Genomic DNA, 27,940 nt, shown 5'->3' with positions numbered 1-27,940 from the left:
AAATATAAAAATTAAGAATTTAATTATTTTACAAAGCAGGAATATTTTATCTTTGTCACATGCATGCCATATAAGTTTTAAAGAAAATCTGGATGGTTTTTGTTTCATTTGTTTTTTTGTTTTCTTTTACTTTTTCTTCAAAAGTGCAAAGTCAGAGACTAGACATACTGAGGTTGTTAAGGTCTGTACTTTGCTGCACCATGTGTGCCCCAAGTAACTAAAGTTGCAAGTATTGTGAAGGACAGTCTGCGTGCACCCAGATGGGCTTCAGCTTACACTGCTCACCCCGGTCAGACAGACCACCTCTCTTAGGAGTGTGGTGGGCACCAGCAGTACTTGCCTCCTTGAGTGGTACGGCATGTGCCACTGCCCTAGCTTCCTCCACTGGAGAGGAAACAGAGGTTCCCCCTAGGGTTTGTCTGGTTTTGGACAGGATACTAAGGTAGCGTGTCAGTGTTTAGTTGATAGAAAGCAAAGAGTCTGACGCTGTTTCGCTAAGTACTGCTGCTGTGATGCTGACTCAGACTGCAGAGGACAAGAACCCGGTGCCCACGGGGTGATGAGCTTCCCTCGGTAGTGTCCTAGCTCATCTAAGGCTTGTTTTATTTGCTTTTTTTTTTTACAGACCTAACTACCGTAATGAATGCTGCATATTGAGAGACACCACAAGAAGGTTAACTGTTTGATTGTCTAATTCTTGGATTTGGATTTGATATGAACCAACAGTCTTTGTTGTCATTGACAGAGCCCCAGTATGTGTGTGCATTAGTCACATTCCTCTCTGTTCTGTTGAAGGAAAAAGAGACATTTTAACCTTTTTAAGGTTATTGACTTTATTTTATGTTATTTGGTTGCATGAAGTTGCCCTTAATCACTAAGAATGATGAAGATTTTGCAGACTTCTCTGTGTCTAGGCTCCTTTTCCAAGGCAGTCCAAGTCATCAGCTTCCTGCCTCTCTCCCATCACCAGATACTCAGCTAAATAGTAATTCGTATTGTTAGGTGACTGCTCAACATAATACTTCAGGATGGGATTTTCTTTATAGCAGAACCCAAGAACCAACTCCTAGATACATACTGTTGGTGTATTGGAGATGAAGTTAGAGTCATCTTTCAGTTTTAAGGCCATGTGTAAAGTTTAACCATATGTACAATACCTATTCTGTATTAGAAATAGCTAGTTGAAACTTAATACTTCTCAAAACTCATGTTCCTGTGTCCACAAACTGAGTTTATATGTGAACTTAGTGAGTCTTTTTGTGTCATACCAAAATAAAGCAAGGATTTATTTTTTTTCTCAAAGCCAATATGATTTGAGCCAATCCCTCAAGATGGTCACTTTACACTGAAAGCTGAGCTCAGCAGGAGCACTGTGGGAAACAAAGCATCGACTCTTGAATACAGAGTTTAAAATAGACTTTTCTTTTAGAACTAGAATTAGAGTAGTTAATGTTTATCCGCCAACCATTATTACGTGTGCATTATTGTCGCTCTTGTGATAATAGAGTCTTATTTATTTTTATGCCAGCTTATACTGTGAGAACACATTAGTCAGTTTGGGTTTCATCAACCCTGCTATGCTTGTCCTTGGAAGATCTTTTGTGTATGTTTGAGGTTTGTAGCTGAAAAGTTTACTGTAAAAAAAAATCAAAAACAAAAAAATGTATTGTTTTTACAGAATAAATTTATTGGAATGTGTACTGGGAGTAAGGTTTGAGGTTATAAACAGCTGAGTTAGTGTTATTTGGCTTCATATGTGTAATGTGAAGTATTAATGTGTTTCTTGTATTATAGCAAAGATTGACAGCAAATTGACATTAGAATTAAGTGCAGGTGAAATTTTTATTTTTTCTATCATGTTTCTTTTTAAGTATTCTGGATGTTAGGTTAAGTGAAAGCCGTGGGGGGACAGGAGGGAGCAGCAGCATGAGCTGCAGCAGCAGGGGCTGTCTGCACGTCTGCCACAGCCCAGCTCAGGGGACCCTGCATTCACACACAGCCTTCCGGGCATCCAGTTTGCTTTTGGTGTTCTTACTGTGTTGAAGAACTAATGAAGGTGAAGAGGAAATAGAAGAAGACCTAAGAGCCCAGTGTCGTTGTGACGATGGAGGTGATGCGGGGCTCTGGATGCACCTGTCTACTCACCCCTCCCTCCAGGACACCACTGTCCTTCAGGCTTGCTCCTGCCGTTTAGCAATCAGCGGTCCCTGTTGTACTCACACAGTTCCACATATGGAAAATTCATTAAGAGACAGGCTGTTAAGTCATGGTTTTTTCTTTAAAAGGTACTTTTTAATTTTAAATATTTTAGTTTAAAATAATGAAATTTGTCAAAAGATCTCTTCATTATCATGCAAAACATATGGAGAATGTAGATAGCATTTTAAATTGGAACATATAACCAAATTTTTTTTGTTTGAGGCAGGGTTTCTCTGTGTAGCCCTGATTATCCTGGAACTCACTTTGTAGACCAGGCTAGCCTGGAACTCAAAAGATCAGCCTGTCTCTGAATCCCAAGTGCAAGGATTAAAGGCATGTGCTACCACTACCTGGCACAGATTTCTTAAATAAAAAATTCAAATTTGTCATGAAAATGTATATATAAAATGCTTCAAAATTAATAAAGTTTATCTTCATAAACACCAAAAATAATTTTATTGAAGGTATACACAGAAACACAAGAGAAATATTATCAGCCAACCACCAATAAAACAAGTGTTCATTAAGGCAACTAATAAAGTTGATTTGTGTCATCTTAGCTATTCAAATTCACAATAGAAGTTTTGACAGCAATTTTTAAAACGGCAATAAATAATATGCTTTCCTTGTGAAAACACTTGAATCAATTTAAAAATATTGTGATGATCTGGCATTTATAATAAGATTGTCAACAACTCATACACTTCATATGAAGCCATTTCTCCAACCATCAATTGCTATTTTGAATTATTTCTTATGCATAGTGAGTATGGTTAATTACTTCTGAATAGTTTCATCTTTATGCTTTTTGTAGGCACTAGAGTTGTAATTTTCACACATACTATGTGCAAACAATGCTAAGATCAATGGTCACATTCACAGACAAATGTTGATATATTTCCTTAAACAAGCTGTTTCTCAACTTTAATTTTCTTTCAAACTGAGAATATACCCATACACTACCATTAGTTTCACTCACATGTATGCTGCAGAGCAAGTGTGTTCTTGTGAATATTCCTGTATGGAGGGGATATAGGAGAGCGCCAGTCCCATTAACAGGTCAGAGAGAACATGAGGTATGTTTATTCCAACTTCTCATCTGCCTTAGTTCTTAGGAAGAACTCGGGATTGTAGGTACAACGGTAGGCCAAGAGCTGAGGAAGAACTCCATATGCTATGTTTAGTGCTAGAAAAAAGATTTTCGCTTCTTCGGGGACTCTGTAGACATAAGCAGTTCTAGCATGAAGGGACGCACCAATGTGAGAAAACTGAGCCTGTTTATATTAAAACAAAACAAAAAGCAGTAAGGATGAGCTCTGTTCACTTGGATTAATATGAATTCTGAGTGTCTCATTCAGACCATGTGCCCTCAAAACCTGTTTTAAAGGCAAAATACCTCTAGGTAATCCAGTCTTAATATATAATCTTTCACTAAATTTAAGGTGGTTCTTGATATAAGTATTCAAATAATGTATCCTTCTTAAAGTGTGATTTTATCATTCCAGTTGTGTGGTTTTAACCTACCCAGTGCCAAATAACAAATAGTACTGGTTCAATTCAACAACAACAACAACAAACCCCCTTTTTCTAATTTGAATCTTAGGAACACGATATAGACACTTAGCAAGGTCTCACAAATTGGGTTTGAATTACAAATGAAGTTGAGTTTTAACATTTAAGCTGTAATTAGTATAAGGAGCTACTTTAGAGAGAAGCACTGAGGGTCTCAGACCAACGCTCAGAGCCCATCACATGTACTGCTTATTCATTCATGTGTTTGGTTTTATGTAACTTAATAGCACTATGGTTGTTTGTAAGGTAAGCTTGTTAATAGCTTGGCTGTGGATAGCAATATGATTATAAAATGGCAAATATATACACAGGCAGCCTTTCCAAATCAGACTGAAATCTACTTAGAATTGTGACTGGTCAGCATGTTTGAAGTTTCAGAACAGAACAGCAAGGGCTCCCTCTGTTTATATGGAATAGTTTATAAACTATTCAGAATGTGCCAGTTGAATTTTGCTTGGCTCATTTGTGTTTTGTACTTTTCATAAGCACAGAGAAAAACTATTAGAAAAGTAATACAGGCCATAGCAGAATTAAAAACCAACAGAGTATTTTTCTCAGAAAACTTGTTATTATAAAATGCAAACCCCAAGTCTGCACTTTTATGTTTGCCTGAAATTCAAGATACACAGAAATAAAGACTAAAGATTTAAATGTATTTAAATGGCAGATTATCAGTATACTATGATCAGAGTGAGATGATAAAGGATCCTGCAATCTAAAGAGACAGAAGTAACAGTGAATCACTAGAGAGTGTGTTCTTAATGTAGAGTTACCTTCTATATGATCAATTGAGAGACCTAAGTGCTAACAGATAAAAGTGCTACTTGCCATTTGATGTGACCTTGGCAAAGAAAAGAGCATGTTTAGGAATTTGTATAAATGGCAGATATTTTAATGGGCTACAATTTATAAATTACTGATATATTCCGGATACTTCTAATATGTTTTTACTACTCTGGAAATAAAAATTAAATTCCTGATGTGTGTTGACAAGGACCAACAAGTGGCTTACCCACACTGTGAGCCTCCTCGGGCACTGAGAAGGTTCTGCCCGCAGACAACTCCCTAGGGCACATAGCCAAAGGCCCAGCAAATGATTGCATCTCAGGGCTACACAGACAAAGACCTTGAGAATAAAGGGCACTTTGGAAGCTGCCCAGAGGAGACACTGCTGTGGACAGTCTGGGGACTCTGGCAGAAGCCTTGGCTCCTGACACTTGTTCTCTGGGTCCTGCTTTAGCTGTCTTTCTGAACATACAACAATTTTCTTCTGGACTAGAGGCCAGTTTTGAAGCCTGGTTTTGTCATATTTGTGGGTTTAGTGATTCTATCCTTATAGATTATTGTGCTCACCATAAAATGACAGAAAAATACTACCCACAATTCCCAAGAATAAGTAACATGAGCAGCTGGGTGTGCCTACATAGGTAAACCTGCATGAAAGGTCAGTGATTGTGTGGACCCTCCTCTGCACTGAACAGTGCAGTTAATACCTCATTCTCGTGAACAGGAAGCTCATGACAACATTCAAAAAATGATGCGTCCTTAGATTAGATTGTACGCCCACTGGGCAGATACTGTGTCTAATGTTTTGTGTGGCACCTATCACGTTGCTAGAGTTCAATAAACATTCAACAACAATGGCCTTGTGACTGTCAGAATACAAAAAGAATCTTGAAAGCATTTTTGCTATAGCAGTAGGAGGAGGAGGAGGACATTACACTCAGAATTATTAATAAGGGGTGAAGATCATAACATTCTTTACCAAAAGGTGTGTGCCCATGAGAAAAGAAACGTGAAACCAGTTGTGTGCCGCTCCTGGCGCTGCCACGGGTGTGTTTGTGGCAGCTGAGTGGGCCCACACCTGCAGCTTCCTCTGATGGCAGCTGCTCGGGGTTCCTTTCCCACGCTTACTGAACCGCAATACCCACCACACCTGCTTCCCTGCAGGGCCTAGAACTCTGCTGGGAACCCTGCTGGAGTTGAGGGAGGAAGGTACTGTGTGCTGCTAAATTCCACATCTCAATTATGATAACTATAAAACTCAGTGATGTGGCTGACACATCTAGTCATTTCCCTTTGACTCAATTCTAAGTTTTCTACCTAGTAGAAATAAGAGATACTTGTTTTTGGCTTTTGGGTTGTTTGTTTGTTTTGTTTGGGTCCGATTGGATGTTTAGAACATAGTAATGAAAGTAAGCAAAAGCTAAATTGTAATAGCTCCCTTTCCTGTGTTTATAGAGAAAATTAGGAAAGGATGACCCCCCCATATTATCTTTCCCACCCCCCCACCCCCCACCCCCCAGTCACAATCCTGGCTCCAAAACGAAGTGAGCCTTACATGTCCAGGTGGATGTTAAGAGGGCAAACCCTGTAGCCCTCTGCTGGACTTCATGCACTGCAAGCAGATGCCCCACAGCATGGGGTTGGCGGTTCTGGCACGATTGGGTCATAGCTCCACCACAAGCCAGGTGAAAGGTCCACCCCAGCAGGGAAGGGTTAGGCTCACAAAGCTCAGTTAGATACCTGTCTGACCTTTTAACTCCTCTATCAAAGGAGAAGCATGTAAGAAAGTAAAACCCAAGGTCAAAATGTCACCACTAAAGGAGCTTGGTAATGAAGCACCCAAGCAGAGGGGAGATTGGTAACCTGGGGGCTTCCTAAAAGGTTTCCCTGAAGGAAAAATGTTACAAAGCTTAACTCAAGGAAGATCAACTCTTTTCAACTAGACTGTCCACAGATGTACCTGTGGATCCCAGCATAGCGGGTGGGGGTGGGGTGGACAGTGCATGGGAAGGGATGTCACCAGACTCAGCTGGCCCCAGTCAGCATGGGCTTACTGAATGCCCACCGGGAACCTGCCCCTAAGCTTTTGTCTAGGTTTTTTTAGGTCAGTATATGTGGGATACACTTCGCTTAAATTGTAAAAAAATTTATCTCAGTGAGAAAGCATTCTTCTCTCAGTTCTTTCTGGGAATCTGTATTAATAGTAATTATAAATAGGAGTCGCATGGCTTTTACATGTCAGGCACTGTCATTGGCTCTGGACTTAGAACCCTATTTAATCCTCAGCAGCTTGACGGAAGAGAAAGTAACAGACGTTGCTTTAGCTGAATTTACTGAATTACCTAGAAACAACGAGGAACTTGATCAGCTCCTGCTGTTAATTATATTAACTTAGATTCTAACAGTGTGCAGTCAGTCAGCCTTTGGGATCCAAGGAGGATTGGTTCCGGGACCTTGGGAAATCCCATATATGTCAAAATCTTTGGAGCCTCAAGTCCCTTTTTATAAAACATGTTTGTGTCTTCTGTACATCTTTGTGCACGTGTTACATTAAATGACTCATAGAGCCAAACAGTGTACATGCAGTATACACAGTTGTACTGTCCTTTTGGAAATAAGAAAAGTGTAAAAAGTTTTGTTCAGTACTGATTACAATCACAGGCCTCAACATACATCTCTTAAGTTGGTTAGTTCTGCACATCCCTAAGAGCTGGCTGCGCCAGGCGAGAGGAAGCACTGGTAAGCGAGTTGGTAAGCTCTGCCATATCTCTCCTTAGTCTTACAACTTTAGTCCTATAGCAAGCTGTGTATGAAAAGAGATTTTATTATAAGTCCCCAGTGGAATTTGGCCTGGTTTTTATTTTAAAATGTTGACTAAGCTTATATTTTCTGAAGAGAACAGACTTGAGAGGTTCCTAACACAGTCTGAAATCAAAGACCCAATAACCAATAATCACCCAGTGTGTCTTCCAGTGACCTAAATAAGAAAATATTGGGAATTTTTCTTATTCAATTGTAGTGCCTTAGGAGTTAACATGGTGGTTTGTGTTTGTGATTCCTGCACAGGAGGCTGGAGCCGGAAGGTCACACGACCAGCCTGGACGCTGGTGGTGCTGGGGACCAAACAGAAAGGTCTGAGGGTGTCAGTAGGAGCACACGTGTGTGAAGTGTCTGAATTAGGCAACAGTTTTAGAAACTAGGGGATGCTGGTCAAGGTTACAGAGATCCTTTCTGCCACAAGTATACCCTCATAACAGGTGGGGCATTTCCTAAGTACGCTTCAGTATGTGCATTGCTTTGTTGTAGCATCATTTCTAACTTTTACAGAAGCTGAACACAATAAGTAGATATTAAAGCCCAAACTAGGAGGATGTTGAACATACAATCTCTGCACCATGCCATGTGGGTTGATCTGTTGGGAGATCTGTTGGGAGATGTCCTGGATCTGTACTCAACAGCAAGAGTGACTTCAGTCTATCTTGTCAAACTGGACTATGATAGATAAGCCCAAAAGATCTGCTGAAAAGCTTTAAGTCTGGCTGAGCTACTACCTCTGCCAGGCCTACAGCCCATGCTGCCCTTCCCAGGGCCACCTGTTTGGAGTCACAGCGACCCACTTGCAGACTAAGCCTCGTCCACAGAACGGTTAGTCTTGCTGTAGGCTCTAAACCTATTTGCCTCTAGGTTAGGCCTTCCTAAACCTCCTGTCTTGGCCATGTGATTCTTCCACATAACTGCACATGTGCGTTTCAGTTCTTATGTCTAGTTCTCGAGTTATCCCCTGAGACTGACCAGGCTGCATACCTGTCCTTTGCCACCTTAGCTGAGGACACTCAGAATCCTATCTTGGGTGGTGGCAGTGGCATGTAGAGGATGTCCACCTGAATCAAAGCATAGTTAGCTGTTGGACTGGCTGGAGAGAGTGAGGTAAGTGTGCCTCCTTTGCCCTAGAGGGTACAAATGAAAAGGGGAACCAAGCCAAGGAGACAAAAGCTACAGCTAAGTCTGCCCCGACCACCTGCTTCCATACCTAAATGCTATCCATCTGTTGTTTCCTGAAGCAGTTCAACTTAGTGAAGTCCCATTCAGCACTCAAAAACTGCTGCCTCCCACCACTATGCTTGCCCTACAGTGGTTCTGCTCCCTGATACCACACACAGGGCTTACTTTGTGCTGTTGGGCACTGCCTCACCTTATTGCTTGCAGGGGAAGGAGGAGATGATACCGTGGATATGAGGTTTAGAACTGAACAGAAGAATTTAGCCTTACATGTCATTTGGTGATGCTGTACCTCATCTTTGAAGGGGAATTCATTTAAATAAGAACACAGATGTTCCGTCCATTAGTTATACCATTGCTTCAGAGAACTAAGATCACATTTGCCAGCCTTCCCTGCAGCTAAATTGCAAAATCTGGCCCATGAAAACTTTCCTGTGATCTTTGCATGAGCTGACTCCACTGGCCCTAGTAAACACATGTTTACTTCGTTACTACCACAGAGCATGTAGCCTACCCTCACACAGGCAAGTAAAACAAAACAGGAGGTTAGACGCTCGGACTAGCATAGTGGCAACAGGCTCACACTGGAAACAACAGACTTGACCTGAGATTGGCTTATACGTAGCGGGTGAGGGGAAGAAGGGCTGTAGAAAGAAGTATTCCAGGTTCTGGAGAGAGGGCTCAATGTTTAAGAGAACTGGCTGTTCTTAAGAGGACTGGAATTCAATTCCCAGCACCCACATGGTGACTCACTGCCATCTGGAACTCCAGGTCCAGGTGAGAAGGTTCCTGTTCTAGCTTCCACAGGTCCACAAATGGTGCATAGATAGACATGCAGGCAAAACACCATATACATGAAATGAATTTAGAAGATTCCAGGTTTTGGCTTGAGTTGGCCAATGCAAGCTCAGGCTATTTACAAAGACAATGGACAACAGGAGAAATGGTGAGACGGAGAGTCCTATTTGAGTCTCTGCATTTGCCATGCTCCCTGGACAAGGTAGGAGATTGCAAATCGTGAGTTTAAGGCTAGTCTGGGCTACAAAGCAAGACTCTGCATCAAACAGAAAAATATGTTTTCTTGTCTAGATTGATACTTGATTTGCAGCTGTGCTTAAAAACTCTTCCATTACAAAGACACCAGAAGTTTCTCAAAATACATCAAAAAAAAAAATCTGGTGAGCTAGTAAGACATCCAAATGAGATTATTAAATTGGGAGTTAAATTTAGGAGTTAGCACTCAAGGCTGAAGAGACTGTCACCAGCTTACAGTTATAAGCTGTAAGGCCTTGAAGATGATGAAATTAAAGCCCAAGCCAAGGCCTTGAGGATAAGGTATTCAGAGACTGACCAAGGAGAGCAAAGTGGTGTTTCTTCTGCAAGCATTATCTATTTTTTTCTATGAATATTCTAATTAAGTACCCTAGGAAGTATTTAATCCACTGACCCCATGAGTACTCTGTTTTTCAACCCTATGAACTCTGGGATCTTTCTGCCATCATGGTTACTGTACCATGAGTGTTTAATTAACTGTGCTTTGCTTCTGGGTGGACCCCAATCTCATTTCCAGGTCAGAGTTTCTTTCATTAAACACCTGCTGTCAGGCAGGAACTTGTCAGGTGCCAGGGTGAGGGACCAGGAAGGCTCAGCTTTGCAGAAACAGAACCAGCCTTCTTGGTTCTGCTGAGCGTTGTGTAGGAGAGCTCTGGACTCATCATTTAGCTAGAGTAGACAGCTTAAGAGTTACAGCTCTGAACTCATCAGTAATCATTATGTCCATAGTTTGGGAAACAATTCTATTACACAGCAGTGCTGCTTGGTACTCTTGTGACTCCAGAAAACCCTTAATTTCACCATCTAACCACATCTACAAGGTGGTATCATTAGATTTAAAGTAAGTGTGTGTGTGTGTGTGTGTGTGTGTGTGTGTGTGTGTAGCAGAAATGCCTTCCAACACACTAGAAGGCAATTTCTTACTCAGACACCAAGCAGAAATGGGTTACATAAACCCAATAAAAGCTAGAGAACTAAAGAACTTTCCCCCCAGGGAATAGTCTTAGTACCTGAGCTAGACCTCCAGCATGGACCAGCGTTATATCAGGCATCCATGAGCATCCAGGGACCACTAAGCCATAAAGTGCAATCACAAAGTAAGGGATGGAATAGAACATGTATGCCAGCATCTGTGTTAAAAAAAAAAAAAAAAGGAAGAAAAGACAAATTAACAGCTTGACCTTCACAAAAAGCAAAAACATGAAATATTTTCCAAGATAAAAATGCTAATTCCTATTCCCATTTAAAATAAGAGAATTAACTTTAGACAAATTATAACTACTTGACCTGAATCTTAGGATAAGCAGCAGGGTCCTTTAGGTAGGGCTCTTGAAACTGCGTGTAGAGTCGGCAGAGCTCAGCTGGGCAATCCAAAGCAATCTAAGGACAAAGTGAGCTCATTATAAATAGTCTTGTCTGGTTCTTCAGTTTGCTGATAAGGCCGTGTGCCAGCTTTAGTCATAAGCTGCTTCGGTTTTCAACATAAATCATGTGTCTTTATAGGCTCACCAGTAAAGGGAAAAGAGAAATATGCAAGAAATGTTCAGACCTCTCTAAATGACTAAGCCTAGGTTAACAGTGGAGAAGGGCTTTGAGATGGATAGTCACAGCTTCTGCACCTAGGTGTAGTGAGCTAAAGCATGGCGGCTGGGGCGGCCAACAAGCCTCGACAGGAAGAAAAAGAAGGATTCTGTACAAAACTGTTCTATGCTTTGCAAGATTCAAAGATAGTATCCACCTCTCTCCAGTGCCTCAAAGAGCATATGGCCCCTGGAGGCAGTAAGGATTGCTTTGAAAGCTGGGTCCTGGTCTGGCGAGATGGCTCAGCGGGTAAGAGTAGTGACTGCTTTTCTGAAGGTCCTGAGTTCAAATCTCAGCAACCACATGGTGGTGGCTCACAACCATCTGTAATGAGATCTGATGCCCTCTTCTGGTGAGTCTGAAGACAGCTACAGTGTACTTATGTATAATAATAAATAAATCTTTGGGCTGGAGAGAGCAGAGGTCCTAAATACAATTCCCAACAACCACATGAAGGCTCAAAACCATCTGTACAGCTACAGTGTACTCATATACATAAAAATAAATAAATAAATCTATTTAAAAAGAAAAGAAAAGAAAGCTGGGTCCTTGTGTGAAGCCCCCCTCTGCCCACTTTGTAAAAGGGCAGAGAGCAGATTCAGTCCTGGCACTGAACACCAGGCCACAGAAAAGTCTTTGGCACATTCCTGAGACACTTCTCCCTCAGGCACCATTCTTCATATCCTTGGCTGTACATGAAATTTTCCACCTCGATAACAATGTAGATTACATGCTGGCAGTGGATTTGGGCCTCTGCCCAAATTCTCATCTGCAAAAGCCCCACCCAGTATGCAAGAACACATCTCTCTCAGGGGCAAGAGGAAAAGGGCATGGAAGGATGTCTCTTAGGTTTGAACTTGGCAAAAAGGTTCTATGGCTTGTTCTCAACTTGTGCCAACACCAGTGAGTTTAGACTAATTGGTAACTGTTGAAGCTGAATATGAATAGCAAATAATTCTGAGATAGTAAATATTTCTTCTAAGAATAAGTTATAAAGCTGGGTCAGAGTGAATAATCACTAATGAATTAAGACCACAACAATTGTATTGAGTACTTACTATGTGCAAAAATGATAAAGGGCAAAGAGAAAAAGAAAACAAAACCAAAAAGCTCGTGAGGCCTTCATGTTATCAGACTCCAAACCTGAGCCTACGTCAGCAATACCCTTAGCAGTGACCCTGCACAGGTGAGGATCAGGGGCCCCACTCTTGAGAGCACGTGGACACTCTGGACCACAGGTGAATTGAGGTCTTAGGGGATCACTCTGACCCAGGATGGTCGCCTTTACATCGGAAAGAGATAAAAAGAGGAAACAAAAGAATAAGATTCTAATACTAATTTGTCAGGTGACTAAAATACTTCTAGACAGAGCTTGACCTGAGGGCCCAAAGGAAGACAGATGAGATAGCCCAGGATGAGACATTTCCTGCGTGGAATCAGGTGGGGCAGGGGGGCCCTGAGGGCAAGCAGGAAGGAGTGCAGAGCTCCAGACTGTGGCAGGAGCAGAAGTTTGTCAGTTTGATTTTACACACACAGAGGCAGAGACAGAGAGACAAGAGAGACAGAGAGAGGGGAAGAGAGAGGTTTTTTTCCTGTTTGGAATAGTATATTGTTGCTTGACATCATGCTTACCAAGCCTCTGAACAGGCAAAATCCAGTTGCCAAGAAAAGACACACAGCCAACACTAAGTCAAACGGTCTTCTCAGCAGGGTCTTTGCTTGGGCTTCTTGAAGAACCTGAAATAGAGTTTGCCACCAGAGAACAAACTTGTCCCAAAGCCAGAGACAAGTCTGAAACACTGCATGCCAGGATATGAATACTGAGTCTAGAAGATGCACAGTTCACATCATAGCCCACTGGCACTGAACGGCATGAGAGTCTCCTCGTCCCGCGCATCCCTTCCTCTGGGGATGGAGGTGCTGAGCCAGGTGATGTGGGGCCCTTCCAGCTTTAGTCCATATTTTTTTTTTCTTGAAACTACATGATTTTATGATTTTAAAGGTTAGCTATGTTCATTTGAAAAATGAAGTTTTAGACAGTAAACCATAAGCTGCCACACTGCGCACAGTCCCCCTCATCTGTGGTGCTCTTTGGTTGGCTGGTCAGCTGGTGGGTTGATGGTCAGGTTTGGTTGGTTGATTGGTTGGTTTTGTTTTTGTTTTTTGGGTTTTTTTTTTTAAGACAGGATCTCAATTATGTAGCTGAGATAGACTCCCTGGGTAGCTCAGGTCAGCCTCAAATTCATGATCATCCTGTCTCCACCTCCCAATTGCTAAGATTAGATGTCATGTGTGCCACCATGCCTGTCTCATACGTTCCTATACATTTATATGTATATACATATACTCACATGTAACCTTTTTGAAAACCAGGACTTAGAATACAAACAGTTTTGCATTCACTGAATAACTGCCTGTGAGCACATCCCCCCCCTCCCCCCACCCCCATGATTAAAAACTGAGAACACCTTAAGGAAGCCACTTGTCCTCCCACTGCAAGATACTGGGCAGTTTTTACCGGGATGCTTCCTGTGATGGAGAACAGGCTGGCAAAGACATCTCTGTGGTGTCTGCACCACGACTGTCTCAGGAAAGGCCCTGATGGGGCTGGGCTGGAAGCCTGGTTAAACTCCTTTGCAGAGTGCTTCTGAGTTGGCTTTGTTTGCTCTGAGTTTTTAGTTCTTATCAGCTGTGCTTTAGCATTGAACTAACAACTGGAATGGCTCTGTGTCTCTTGTTATGCAGACAGTGTTCACAACCTGATGAGGAGACCCCTCAGGGCCATGGAGCCAGGGCCACAGGGTTTCTGTTTACTTTTCCCTTTAACACCCACTCGCTCCTCAGAGACAGATGAGTGTAGCTGCTGTTGGCCTGAGTTTACTCAGCGGTATCTAAATATTTACAAACTAACTGTGTAAGTTAGAATAGCAGTATCTAAATATTTACAAACTAACTGTGTAAGTTAGAATGTACATGGAGCGAGATGGAAACCGGTTCAGCACACAGGTGGCCATGACTTTATCCCCAACACTCTCCTAAAACAGCATTTTTTTTTTCTTTTGGTTTTTTGAGACAGGGTTTCTCTATGTAGCCCTGGCTGTCCTGGAACTCACTTTGTAGACCAGGCTGGCCTCGAGCTCAGAGATCTGCCTGCCTCTGCCTCCCGAGTGCTGGCATTTAATGATTTCTTTTTGTAAAAATAACTTGGGCCGGGTGTGGTGGTGCACACTTTTAAAGCCAGAACTCAAGAGACAGAGACAGGTAGATCTCTGTGATCTTGAGGCCAGCCTGGTTTACACAGAGTTTAAGGCCAGCTACATAGTGAGACCCTGCCTCAAAAATAATACATTTAAAGCTAAAATGGCTTTGTAAGGTCAGTAATTGTACTCTAACTAGTAGTGCAGATCTAAAAGGACCTTACCCAAGGATCTCGTGTATAAACGGAAGAGAAAGTTAGAAAGAAATCACTAGGTTTAACCAACCCTGGAGGGCTAGCCTTACTTCGCCCAGACCGTCTCAGCAGTGAATGGAAGGGAGGGGCCTCAGGTGTGCTCCTGCAACCCCTGTCCAGGGGCCAGCGTCCCCGGGGAACAGATCCTATGGCCATGTGGATCACCTTGAACCCTCAGCAGTAAATGATATTACTTAAGAATGTATCAGGTGCTCAGCCACAAGGAAAGCACATGCTCTGAACTTCACCTGTCACATGCTCTGAACTTCACCTGTCACATGCTCTGAACTTCACCTGTCACACCAACACAGGAGGGTAACAGGAACGGAGGCAATTCCCTGCAAAGGAAGTCCCCAGAAGTGTGTGGCCTGGATGGGCTCGGGCCGTCCAGTCTGCAGAAGCAGACTGTCGGCCATGTTACAGAAGATGGAAGCAAATGCCAGGCCATCAGTACAGCCCCAGATGCGCCTCTCCTCCCAGGAGATGTGAGTGCGCCCTGTGAGGTTGAGAACAAGTAAGACATACCAGCTGCTGGAGAGCTAGCCTGAGTTCACACGCCAGCACTGAAATCTTCACACTGGATAAATCTAAATGTAATAAAATCACCTTTGAGGGATAATTATAGTTTTCTGGTGGTTGATTATAGATTCTGAAGCCAGCCCAGACCGGAAGACACGTATATGGTATGCTTAAGAAAAATGCAGGGCAAATCCGTGTCCCATACTTTCCTATTTCAAAAGAAAGAGGAAAAGACAGTCAAATAAATGTGTGTTCACTGCATTACATACTGCATACAACCTTCCATCCCAAATTACACAATTTCACTATGAACCAGGCAATATTTGTATTAGGTAAGAAAAGTCATGAGATGTTTGTAAGAGTGATGCCCCAGATACATTAAAAAACATGTATAGCACATATGTCCTAAGGCTTTGCACATCCTATGCCATCTCTTACTTCAGCCTGGAAGACTCTTACTGTCCCAGTGCATTTAGCATGAGCTCTCGGAGTGTGTGAGGGGTAAGCTCGATACTCAGCGCTGTAAGCACTCTCCGTGCACCAGTGCCAGTTGTTCAGCTAAGCTCAGTGCACGCACGCGTCTGAAAGTGGCCAGGAAGCACTTCCTAACAGGCCAGAGCACCGAGGGGGATAGGAACAACTTTGCCAAATTGTTTTCAAAATATTGGAATTATTCTATTACAATGTTTTTAAAAACAACTCCTCTAAAAACCCGTTATCGAAAAGCAGACAGACGCTGACAACAAAGTGACCGTTAGAGCAGGGTTCTTACCTACGATGTTTCCAGGCACAAAAACCACGATGCTCATTATAATGGATCCAACCCAGTATAGGCCAATGGTTCTGTAGTTTTCCCTACAACAAGACATTTTTGATACAGTGCACTTGTCTTAACACTCCAAGGATGATCCTAAATTTATCTTTCATTCTAGCTATGGAGGCACAAGACTAGAAACTCACCAAATCAAATGATAAGCCCAAGAAACCCTGACGATCAAGCATCACTTTGAGAAGTGACACAGTACAGAGCCGCCTTTGTGTCCTTTGTAGCTTTGTGCACTCATTCACAAAACCATGTAGTGTGTGTGTGTGCACATGTATGTGTAGGCCTCTCCATGTGTGTGTAGAGACCAGAAGGCTCTGTCAGGTTCTCTTCTCAATCACTCGCCACCTTATTTTTTGAGACAGGGTTTCTCACTGAGCCTGGAGCTCTGGCCAATTCAGCTAAGTGGCCGGACAGCAATCCCCGATCCTCTTTTCTCCTCACTGCACCCAGCACTGGGGCTCCAGGTGCCTGCCCTCACACCTGAGTGCTGGGGTATAAAGTGGACTTTCTGTGGCAACCGAGTTTGGGGTAAAGCCCCAGAGGTGAGGATAGTGGGATGTCCCTGTGTTCTATAGGGGCTGCTCTAATCTCAGTGATGGCCAGATGTCCCTTCAACTGATAACCCAGAAACAACACCACACCAGAGGCTGAGAGGAATCCAAAAGGAGGGGACAGGGTGGTGAGCACTGTGCATTTTCTGCTCTGCTGCAGCCCCTAATGGAGCCAGGCCAATGACTAGTCTCAGAATGCCACAGGAAGACAGACAAGACCAAGGTGAAGCATGACACAGGAAGTGGGGGTCAGCTCATGGGGCACACTGCAGCCTCCCAGGGACAGAATTGAAAGACCTTCTCTAACCTCAGGCCACACGGAGGCTGGGGAAGCTCGGGCTGTTTGGAAAGAGTCCATAGGCAAAGCCTGCCTCCTGGGCCCAAAAGAAGCCATGGAAGCCATAGTGGACAGAGAGTGAGAATCCAGCCAAAGCTGCGGTTACTTTTGCAGTTCGTGTGATGCAAGGAATTCTGCTGCAGGAGTTCCCCCAAAGAGCCCATGTGCTGTGAGATACAGCTAGCTTGTCACAGCAAGGGGTACTGGTACCCCAAAACAGCAACTGTCACAAAATCTTCCCTCATTTCTTTAATAACACAGTCATGCTCCCAGAGGGGCCAGCCACAAAGATTTGAGGGGTAACCCAAGTCGGTGTGCAATTTCCCAAGCCCTGGGGCCACACCTGACCTGAGATCAGAAGAACCATGGAAGTACAACGTGTTTGACTTTGGCTCCTTGTGAACCCGAGTTCAGATCCCTAGCACCCAAATGAAAAGCCGAGATTGGTGGTGTGCACCAGGGGGAGGGCAGAGACAAGGAAGACCCCAGGGGCTTGCTGGCCAGCCAACCTAGCCAAAATGGCGAGCTCCTACCTCAGCGAGAGACCCTACCTCTAACTATAAGATGGTGAACCAACAAGGTGGCTCAGTGGGTAAAGGCATCTGCTGCCGAGCTGCCAACCTAAGTTAGGTCTCCAGGGTGCAAGGAGAGACCCCAGCCTTGTGTAAATTAACCTCCACATGCCTATCATAGCAAACACACACACACACACACACACGAGTTTTGTTGTTGTTGTGTGTTCGTTCATTTGTTGAGACAGGGTCTCACTGTGTAGCCCTAGCCTGGAACTCACTCTGTAGACCAGGCTGGCCTTGAACTCACAGATCTGCCTGCCTCTGCCTCCTGAGTGCTGGGATATAAGTGTGAGCCACCACACCAAGAGAGATTCTGCCTGAGCTGCCACAAAAAAAAAAAAAAAAAAAAAAAAAAAACCCAAAAAAAAAAAAAAAAAAAAAAAAAAAACCAGTGATTCAGGGAAATACAGCTTTGTTCAGCTCATCCATTCTCGCCCTGGCGTGCCCTCGCGTATTCGCCTCTGTGCATGCACTGTCCTTACATACCCCTTATGAGTTGCAAAGGATAGCACAGCCAGGAGAGCTAACTTACTCCCAGGCTATGGCGGCCACCATCACCAGGTACATCAGGTAATGAACAGAGCCATCCCAGTAGCAGATCATGTGCCCATAGGCCGTGTTCAGATACGGTTCACCCTAAGGAAAGCATTAAAAAGACATGTGAAGGAAGACTCGGATCTTTACATTGCAAATAAAACAACAGAGCTAAATGCTGTTCGTTCGCTGAGATGAAACAGCCTCCATGCAGTTGGTAGGACTGTGAAAATATGTCTTTACCCTGGGGCTGCCAAAACCAGGGTCTGCCATGGCGCCAGACAAGAGAATCCCTGACAGATTGGCATCTGATGGCTCAGCAAAGGTTTGTACAACAACACAAAGGCATCAGATGGCTGTGTGGGCAATCCCAGCCAGCTGGAGCAAGGCCAAACCTGAGCCTGCAGGTGCTTGGCCTTCGCACAGAGGGGCAGCCCAGGAAGGCCTTGCTCACTGGTGCCACCTGCTGGCCGTAACCACTCATGCTGCTCTTGTGGGCTGGGCAGTAAGTGAGGAGCTGCTTGGGCCCAATTCCGTGGGTACACACAGGCAGCCCTGAGCTCAGCTTCCTACCTACCCGTTATTTAGCCTTCCGAAACAGGCTTGTGGGTTGGTCAGGACTGACTGTCCTGAGAGGAGGAAACATGTTTCAAAGGCTTTTAAGACTTGCCTGAGGTCACATAGCTAACACTGAACCACATTTCTGAGATATTTTTTGTCTCATGAACACAAGATTATATGATGAACTATGTATGCTTCCCTCCCCCAGGTAGTCATGTTTCCGGGTCCCCTCACGGGACTTGGGTTCTCCGATGGTGTTTTCTCTCTTCCTTCTCCCAGGTTAGTACCCTCCCAAGATTGCTTCTAATGTATCCCTAATATACCTGCAGTCCTTTCTCTAACTAGGAAAGGTCTGAGCAGCCAAACTGTGCCAAACATCCAAGCAGGCATTCTCTGAAAAGCTGTGGTTCCCCTGGGGTAAGGAAAGCAGCCTTTTGCCTAAAGTCAAATCAAATTCAATCACAATGGGGGAGGAAGCCACACCCAAACTCTAGCCCCAAAGCCTGGCTGCCCTTTTCTCTCACCTTGGCATTCTGACTGCCAAATTCCAACTTATTTCATGGCTCCAGTCATTCCTACCTACACACTCAACTCTGCGAGCCAGCACTGGCCTCCTCCGAGAGCTTGACGGACCCCCGTGGGCCCTTCAAACTCACCTGAACTCCTTCAACCAAGCTCCAACTGCCTCTCCCTTCAGCCAATCCCTTCCTGGCCTCTCCACACAGGGCTCAGGCAGCTCCAAGCTCTGCTGTGCAGACTTTGGACAAATCTCACCAATGTGATGTCTGTGCTGTCAGCTCAGGCGATCTTCCCTCTTCATCACAGTAGGCCTTCAGAATCACGCATAGAACCACGGCTACATTTCCAAATGGGCATCACCTCTCCCCACTTCCCACACTCCCATTGCGGGCCCACAAGCCTGTGGGTCAAAGCCCCATCTCTTCTACTCGGTCCTCAGGTCTTACCACTGTTGCACCCCAGTTTCCTTTCTTGTACCTATTTGCCCCGTTTCTTGTCAACCTCACCAGGTAGATATCTTGCCCCTGAACAGAAGCCTCCCTCCTAAAGACCCCTCCTCTGGACCCATTGGCCCCTCTCTGGGCTTCCCTTCTGCCTCTGTCTGCCGACTATGGTCCATTTCCAAAGCTCCTCCCCTTCTGACCAGTCTCCAGAGTTTGAGCATCTCTTCATCACTGCCAGTGTGAGCAATTCTCTTCTTAGTTTCAACTATATTTGGGTAGCTCCTGAATCTCCATTTTTTAAAGGTCCAGACCCGCCCAGACCCGCCATCTGAGGCACTGGTAGATGTCCTTCAAGCACTCAAAACTCCACACATTCCCAGACGAACTCTGCATCACTCTGCAAACATTCCTAGCCCCCCTAGGAAGGCCCTAGACACTGGGCCTGCTCTCCAGACCTTAGCCCAAGCTTTCCCTTTGCCATAGAAGGGAGGCCTTTCCCTTCCTTTCACCATGCAGACGTGTGTGTGTGTGTGTGTGTGTGTGTGTGTGTGTGTGTGTGTGGTCCTCTCCCATGGCCATTCAGAAATTCTGTGGAAACAACAGCAATTCAAAGAGGCCCCCCTGGCCAGTCCCAGAGCCCATCCATCTGTGTGGAGAGTGTGCCTTTGTCATAGAGAGTGTGTCTCTGCCATCACACCCAGGGCAAGGTTGTCCTCCCTTCATATTGAACAGTGAACTCTTTTTTTTTTTTAAAGATGTCTTCATTTTTATATATGTGAGCACACTGTCGCTATCTTCAGACACACCTGAAGAGGGCATCAGATCCCATTACAGATGGTTGTGAACCACCATGTGGTTGCTGGGAATTGAACTCAGGAACTCTGGAAGAGGTCAGTGCTCTAACCACTGAGCCATCTCTCCAGCCCCGGACAGTGAACTTTAAAGGCAGGAGACAAGGTTCGATTCAACGACTCTCCACAGAACTTGGCTCCTCAAGCCTCCAGCATAGTAATTCCAGCATTCTAATAAACCTCAAAGCAGGAACCAGGAGGTCCTCCCCAGCGGTCCTCTCCATCACTCACCACCCCAACTCGACCCCCAAATCCCAATCCCTGAAACTCAGTCCTCTCTCTGTTTGCCCTGCACTGCCTCTGGCTAGCTCTATGCCCTCGTTGGCCTTGCAGAAGCCACCTTAGGGATGTCCCACCTCATGGCATGGCTCCATGCCCACAAACTTGCCTTCTTCCCTGGTTCAAACTCTCCTCTCACACACTCCTGGGGAGACATATAAACTCCCCATCATTTGAAGCACAGAAAGATAATAGACAACACTTTTCATCTCTGTGCCTTTCTCTCCATATGACCTTAAGCAAGTCACTTGGCCACTCTGGGACTGGATTCAGCCCACTCTAAATTAGAAAACAAGACAAGTTTCCTCGAGTGCTATGATTTGGTTGGTAGGGACTTCCAAACGCTTAAGTAAGTACCTTGATATTATTATTATTATCATTACTTTTGATACAGGGTCTCACACTGTAGTCCACACTGGCCTAGAACTCCCCATGTTGTCAGACTGCCCTCAGACTTGCAGCAATCCTCCTGCCTTAGCTTCCCAAATGCTGAGATTACAACGAGGGCATAGAGCTAGCCAGAGGCAGTGCAGGGCAAACAGAGAGAGGTATCCTGATTACGGGTAAGCTGGTTAGGGACCCCCTGAGATTACAACCCAGTAACAGAAACCCAAATACTAAATCCATGAGGAGTTCTTCACTTAAAGGGAAACGCTAGCTCACACCATGGTTCTGGAGTGAAGGCGCTGTGAAGGGAGAGTGGTCTCCCGGGCCTCTGTTTTCTGTGGCTGGCTTTCCATCTGCCTGCTTGGTGACTGAGGAAACACTCCAACAGCAGCCTGCATTTGAGCCACCCACTCATTGAGCGACCCTTGAGCAGCCAGCGTACCTCTCTCAAGTAGTGCGTCATGAATCCATCAATGATGCCATCTTGCTCCAAGCCTATGATAAGGTTCACCACGCTGGTAAATCCAAACACCGCATACACTAGAGCAAAGGAAGGAGAGCTGAAAATGCGTGCCGTAGGAGACAACCAGGACGGGGCATCCACCAGGTGTTCCAGAGGATTCTGTGGGCGTCATCTACACAGAGAAGCAGGCTGTGTCTGCTTCACACTGGCTGAGCATTTACCCGTTGTCCTGGACCTCTGCATACCTATCCGAGGCTCTCGCTGAGGGAACTCATGTCAGGGAGACAATCACGGTGTCCCAGAAGAGTTTGCCAGGCGACCCCACTATGCTCATTAGCTTCGAGTGAAACCCACATCCCACTTGGGCAGCAGGAGCTGTGCCTGTGACCAGGCAGTCAAAGAGGCCCTCGGTAGTCTAGAAAAGATGGGTCATCCCAGTGTGGGATGCAGGACTATTAAGAGTATGTCCCTCCTGGAGGTCCTCGTGACAGGTGGCTGATATGTGACAGCCAACCGCTTTCAGAAGAAAGGCAGTGAGGTTTTTGTTTTTGTTTTTTGATTTTGTTTCTTTGAGACAGGGTTTCTCTGTATAGCCCTGGCTGTTCTAGAACTCACTTTGTAGACCAGGCTGGCCTCGAACTCAGAAATCCGCCTGCCTCTGCCTCCCGTGTGCTGGGATTAAAATGCACATGAGATGGTATGGCTGGAGATGCAGGAGACGAGCTGCGGTGTCTGAGGAATCCAGCCAGTTGTGTAAGATCCCTAACTAAGACTATGAGCGCCCACCAGCTGCGGACCAGAGCTTTTTAACAGCTGGGGAGCCCACTCAGGGCCTCTGAGTCTAGAAAGAAAACTGCATTTCCAGGTTATAATGAACTGATGTCTGAGCCCGTGGAAGGGGCTGTAGAAAACCCAGTTGGTGAACTGGAAAGCTATAGAAAAGCAAAAATCGTGGGACAGCTACAATGGTGGGAAGCCATCAGAAGTGAGGCATCCCTGAGAGTGTTTCACCAGACTCCACTGAGGCAGGCCCATGGCTACTTCCTGCTGACTCCCAGGTGAGTAGCCAGCGTGTCTCCTGGAAAACCCATTAGCAGCTGCTGAGCCATGGAGGGGTAGATACTGTCTTAGAGGTGACAGCGACAAAGCCTCCTAGTAGATGAGGAACATTGTCCAAGGCTTGACCTCAAGGTCAAAGGGTCCTCCAGGCTCTAACAGAACTGAGGACACAAGAGTGGTTGCTCTGCCTCAAGGACGGGGGACTGCATCAGTAGGTTAAGTGTGGGCTCTCTGGGGGAGGGAGAGAAGAAGGATAGACAGCAGAGGGGGACTGGTCTGGGCCTGTAGGGTTTAGGGGTGGGACAGGGATAAGGACCCGTGCTGACATAGAGAGGTGCAGCTAGACATGAGAGGTATATGGTTTCTCTAAGGGTCAGCTTTGTGTGTGTTCAAACAGGGAGAAACCTGTGAGTTGCAACCCTTTGTGGCTCACTTAGGACCATTGGAAAACACAGATACTTGCATTATGATTCATAACAATAGCAAAATACAGCTATGAAGAAGCAACAAATAATTTTATGGTTGGGGGTCACCACACGAGTATTTAAGGGTCTCAGCATTTGGAAGGGTGGGAACCGCGGGTGTGGACTGAGACACCGTACACTAAATTCAATGCCACATGCCAGCTGCCAGTTGAAGGCAGAAAGCCCAGCCAGGAGGCTGAGGTAAGAGCTTGCTGGGGGCTCAACAGAGTGCAGGGAGGAGGCCCGCCTGGCCCTGCCAGTCACTCTCCAGCAGAACTCTATTTAGAAAGAAGACACCACCGCCTAGAAGGGGAGCTGAGAGGGAAGAGCCTTCTCCGGAACAGCCCTCCACTTCCGCTTTCTGTGGGCTCAGAGCAGTCACAGCCCAGAAGGTATTCAGACCCAGTGCCCGGCTTCCTGCCACAGAGTGGATACAAACCCTTCCCCTCCGAGGAAGCCTACCTACCGTAGAACAGAGGGTCCCTCGGTGGTTTTCTTCTGACAAGGACCCGAGCCAAAAGGGCCACCAGGAGCAGGATGAGGGCAGCAACCCCAACAATGGTCCAGGAACTGTGAGGACCAGAGCAGGGAGGCGGTCAGCAATCACAATAAACAATGGCGCCTGGAATTTCCTGGCTGTGGCTGTAGAAGGCTCCTGGAATCCAGCCTCAACCGCATTGAAAAGTCAGTTCGTTTTATCCGCAGCCCGCTGATCTGGGTCTCGACCCCGTGACTCTCAGGACCAGAAACCCAGCTCATTAGTTTCTCCTTCCCACCCACCCTGTGCACCTGTTTCTTCCTCATCCTCCCTCATCCCTAATATGGCAGCGGCCTAGCTGCCTCTGCCCTCCTGTTTCTCTAACCCATCTCCCTGGAAGCTAATGAGCCTAAGCACCGGGTCTGCCACCTCCCCTGGGCCAGCCATAAACCCTCACACTGAGTTCCTTATGATTGCGCATGCCCTCCAGGGAGAGAGCTGTGCTTCCCCATGTGTCAGGTACCTTTACTGACCTCAGAGAGATTCCAGATGAACAAGAGAGGTCTCTGTCTACATGGAGAGACTTATCTTGTAAATACCTGCCTGGTTCTCCCTGTCACCCTGGTGTATACCACCCACTCTCCCTCCACTGCCACTCAGAGACGCTACAAGCTCTGATCCTTAGCCGGTAGGTCTCCACACCATGGCCTGCACTCTGAGATCTCCAGATAACCTCATCCCATGCCTCTGGGAACGAGGAAGAAAGGGGGGATGAACAGAATGGAAGGGGAGATGATGGGCAGGTAAATGTACCCATTTACGTGGAGAGTGGGTGGAGGGGTGGTAGGTGAAAGAGCCTTAGGATGTAGGATGAGTTAGTTCTCTAATATCATGAGAAGGAGGCTGGGTCTCTGGGAGAGCTAAAAATAGAGGTTTCTGATGCCTCACAGCAGTGCCTTCTCCAGACTTCTCACAAGGGTCCAAAGCAGAGGAAGGAGAACCTGTCATGGGTCACAAGCGTGATGCTGCTCTAAGATATCCATCCAGGGAGGAGAGGAGCAGTTGGGTGAGCCATGTGACAAGGTGTGAAGGATGAGCCCAGAGGCGGGTACTGGTCAGGAGACAGGGCTCTCCCTGGACACCAAAGACTGAGCTCACAGCTAGCCTGCTCACGGGGCTGGGCACTGATGGGATATGGCAGGCAGCATGAATTAGTTCAAGCTGTCCTCTCATGCTCCCTATCTCTGAGGGAGGAAGACAAATGAAGAGAAACTGGGGCAGTAGGTCATTTCTTCCTCCCAGGTCTGTTCTTGGAGACCCTCTAGGGAAAACAACACATGCCCAAGACAGACAGAAAGAGGTCTAAGTGGGATTGCAGGTGATGGGCAAGCAGAGCTTTGAAGGCCATGGTTGTTATCCTTGAATGGTGGGAAAAGCTACTGGGGCTCTTTGGTGAATCCTCTGGACTGCCAAACAGCCCTTCCTAGGCTGTTCTCCCAACAAACACCAGGTTAGCCCTCCCCCTTCCTTACCTAGCTCACATATACCCGAGAACACCTGCAAGGTTCTGTCCCCAGATCTCACCATTACTGAACATAGGTGGGTGCACTGTGAGACCCGCCCCCCTAAACCCTTTCCTGACCCTTCAACTTATCTGATCATGCTGTTTCTCAGAGTTTCATAAAAGACCCTGGGGAACCAGAAGCCCAAGTTAAGAAAGTCAAGTGTAACTGAATGCCTGCTACACACAAGGCACTGGACTGGGCAGAGCAGTATCAAGACAGGCTGCAGCCTGGGAAGGTGAGCTCTGACCACAGGAAGGAACTCTGTGGGAAAAGTGAGTCATGAGGCTGAGGGGGCTCAAAGCAGAAGTCCCTGATTCAGTGGGAGGATGCAGAAATGAAGAAGTGACCGTTTCATTTACTAGGGGCTGTCAAGCTAAGCGTGTCTTCAGCAATCAGCAATGGGGAGGAAGGAAGAAGGAGGCAAGAAGGTGGAGCAGGTGCTAAAGATCTACGACAGTCAACGCTGGGGGTGGGAGTGGGGGAGCCGGAGGCTCAGAGATGTGAAGGGGCTCAAGCAGGAGGGAGCCTTTGCCATTGGCTGTGTCAGAGTAAGCCAGCACCAGAGAGCTCAGAGGAGGACACGGACACTAGAGTAGCTCTGAGACTTACCAAGAAAGGAGACTGTAGGAAGGAGAAAGTGAAGTGCTATAAGGGAGGTGTTATGGGCTGCTGGCATTTAGCCTGCAGGTACAACCGTGCAGGAAGATGGGTGTGTGTGTGTGTGTGGCTGGAACGAGTCCACTCCAGGACTCAGCACTGATCAGTAAGTAATACACAGTAATATGTCATCAAATCCTCACCACCAGCAGCAGCAGCAGCAGTAGCAGCCCTTCCTAAATTGCTCTTCCTGCAAATGCCTGTCCGTCACATCCACTTCCTTCCCCTACCACGCTCACCCCCTTCCCTATGCCCTGCTCTGTTGTCTTCATTGCATGCTACCCTATATATCTGATAGTGTCTGTTTTAATGCATGGCTCCTCAGACATCCCTGGCCTGTTCAGCAAGGGCTCCAAGCACAGAAGTGTACAATGAATGGTATTACTTTAGGAGCCTAGGTCCCTATGCTCTGTTGACAGGCACAAAACATCTGACTGCTCAGAGCTGCTGCTTCAGGAGATGCACCAAAGGCCAAGCACAGGGGCAGGCTATGCCTAAGGGAGCGTCGCAGTGCTCACTCATGCCGTCTGGATGAGGTGACCGCAGCAGTGAGAGAGAACCACTGACTGCGTGCTCACTCCGCTAGCAGTCTGGCGGTCTGGCGCAGGCTGCAGGGTATAGATTGATGCAATTTCCTTAGCACCAACTGCTATGAAAAACACAGTCGGCCAGTTACTTCCTCCTCCAGCAGCCCACAATCAACTCCAGCAGAGCCACCGCTGGCGCCTTTCCAGTGACCACCCAGGCCTTCCGCTGCCCATGGGGGCTCGTCAGTCAGTGATCCCTTTAGAGAACTGAAAGCCAAGACTGGGACCCAGAGCCCTTACAGAATTCTTCGGTTCCACCCGTTTCCTTAGCATTAAACTGATCACTGAACCTTTGCTCCTGGCCAGCATCGAACCTCTATCCCTTTCACAGAGCCCTTGCACAAAGTTCCCACAAGATCCTTGAGGTGCAAAGACAGACCAGAACACTAAAGCCAGATCACCCTGTTAGTAGCAAAGCCAGGCTCAGAAAGCCATAGTTATTTCTGTTAGCCGCTCACAACAGTTTCTAAAATTAAAAAAAATGGTAAGTATGTGAAAGTCCATACATGGAAAGCGTTCCTTTCAAATAAGGCGGTTCGTGCCTTCCGTGTTGCTCTGCATCCCTCTAGTGTCTGAGAGCCTCGGAGGCAGGGGCATTTCGGTATTGACCTTGGTAATTATCAGCTACCCACCCAGTACTGGCAAAGAGCAGGCGCCGAGCTCTCAGACCTTGAACTGCCCTAGCCCAGTTGAGGACCTAGGGCCGGGTGACCCTGGTGCCTCCCTCATGCTGCGGGCGTGGCGTTTCTGGACGCTACCCAGTCCCAAAGCCGCGGTCCCAAGCCCGCGGAAAAGTTGCGGGCGCTTGTCTACCCCGCGCGCGCTCACTCACTCGTGCTGGGCCGCCAGGTGGTTGAAGATGTAGGTGACCGGGATGGCTGAGAGGGACAGCACAAAAACCCCCGTGGCCGCAGAGGCACTCATTGCTACCTCCGGGTCGCTCTTCTTTCACCGCATCGCGCCAGGGGCCCCCGCCCCAGCTTCCGGCGGCTCCGCGCCCCTCGCCGCTGCCCTTCCAGGCGGCCCCCGGCCGCGTCTCCTCTGCGCGTCCCCGTCGCCCGTAGCTGCCCGGCGCGCACAGAGAAAGGCACCACCCGGGTGCTCTAGGGCCGCTGTACAATCCCCAGAGGCGTCCCCACCCGGCTCCTGCTAACAAACGCAAGGGCTCAGCAGCCACCGCGAGAAGACAAGCGCCCCAGGACGCTTGCTTTAATGGGGAAAGGAGGGACCCGGCGAAGGACGCGGGTCACAGATGGGAGCTGGGCATCCTCGAGCTGGAACGGAGCTGGGCTGAGCCAAGGGCCAGCAGAGGGTGGAGCCAGATCTGAGGGTGTCAGAGTCTGCAGGCCCGCGAGATCGGCTCAGAGACCTGTGGGGACAGATGCTCCTGGAACCTTGGGAACAACACTGTGCCTCCCCACCCCTCCGCACCCCCTCCCTACACACAGCTGCCATCAACGTCCGCAACCAATGTTCCAGTGCCAAGTGGAAATATTTGTTTTCCACCTTGATTGCTCACTCAACGGCCCTTGACCTTGATCAAGTTACCGAAACATTCTGTATCTTTTCTCTGTGAAATGGGGATAACCTGCTCCCTCGTACGATTGTGGAAATCGGCCGAGTTAACAAGCGTGGAGTGCTTGC

At 46.6% G+C, this 27,940-nt stretch overlaps 2 protein-coding genes across 2 annotated transcripts in view; one reads left to right on the top strand and one right to left on the bottom strand.

Annotated features, from left to right (window-relative positions):
* The window catches only part of Hdgfl3 (HDGF like 3), a 48,365-nt gene extending 45,511 nt beyond the window's left edge, over positions 1–2,854 (top strand). Inside the window, exon 6 of the mRNA XM_021166349.1 lies at positions 626–2,854. Within this exon, the coding sequence (XP_021022008.1) occupies positions 626–631 (6 nt within the window). The 3' untranslated portion in view covers positions 632–2,854. The remainder of the gene's footprint in view (positions 1–625) is intronic.
* On the bottom strand, positions 2,633–27,667 carry Tm6sf1 (transmembrane 6 superfamily member 1). The gene is made up of 10 exons (XM_021166344.1): positions 27,129–27,667; positions 23,476–23,579; positions 21,466–21,563; positions 17,982–18,085; positions 15,933–16,015; positions 15,248–15,369; positions 12,823–12,927; positions 10,897–10,989; positions 10,620–10,739; positions 2,633–3,473 (listed from the first exon to the last, which is right to left on the bottom strand). The coding sequence occupies exons 1-10, from the start codon at positions 27,218–27,220 to the stop codon at positions 3,282–3,284; spliced, it is 1,113 nt and encodes a 370-aa protein (XP_021022003.1). The 5' UTR covers positions 27,221–27,667; the 3' UTR covers positions 2,633–3,281.
* Positions 27,668–27,940: the final 273 nt, after the last annotated feature.

The sequence above is a fragment of the Mus caroli genome, chromosome 7 (assembly GCF_900094665.2).
Source record: "Mus caroli chromosome 7, CAROLI_EIJ_v1.1, whole genome shotgun sequence".
Lineage (NCBI taxonomy): Eukaryota > Metazoa > Chordata > Mammalia > Rodentia > Muridae > Mus > Mus caroli.
This window is presented reverse-complemented; position numbering and strand designations above follow the sequence as displayed.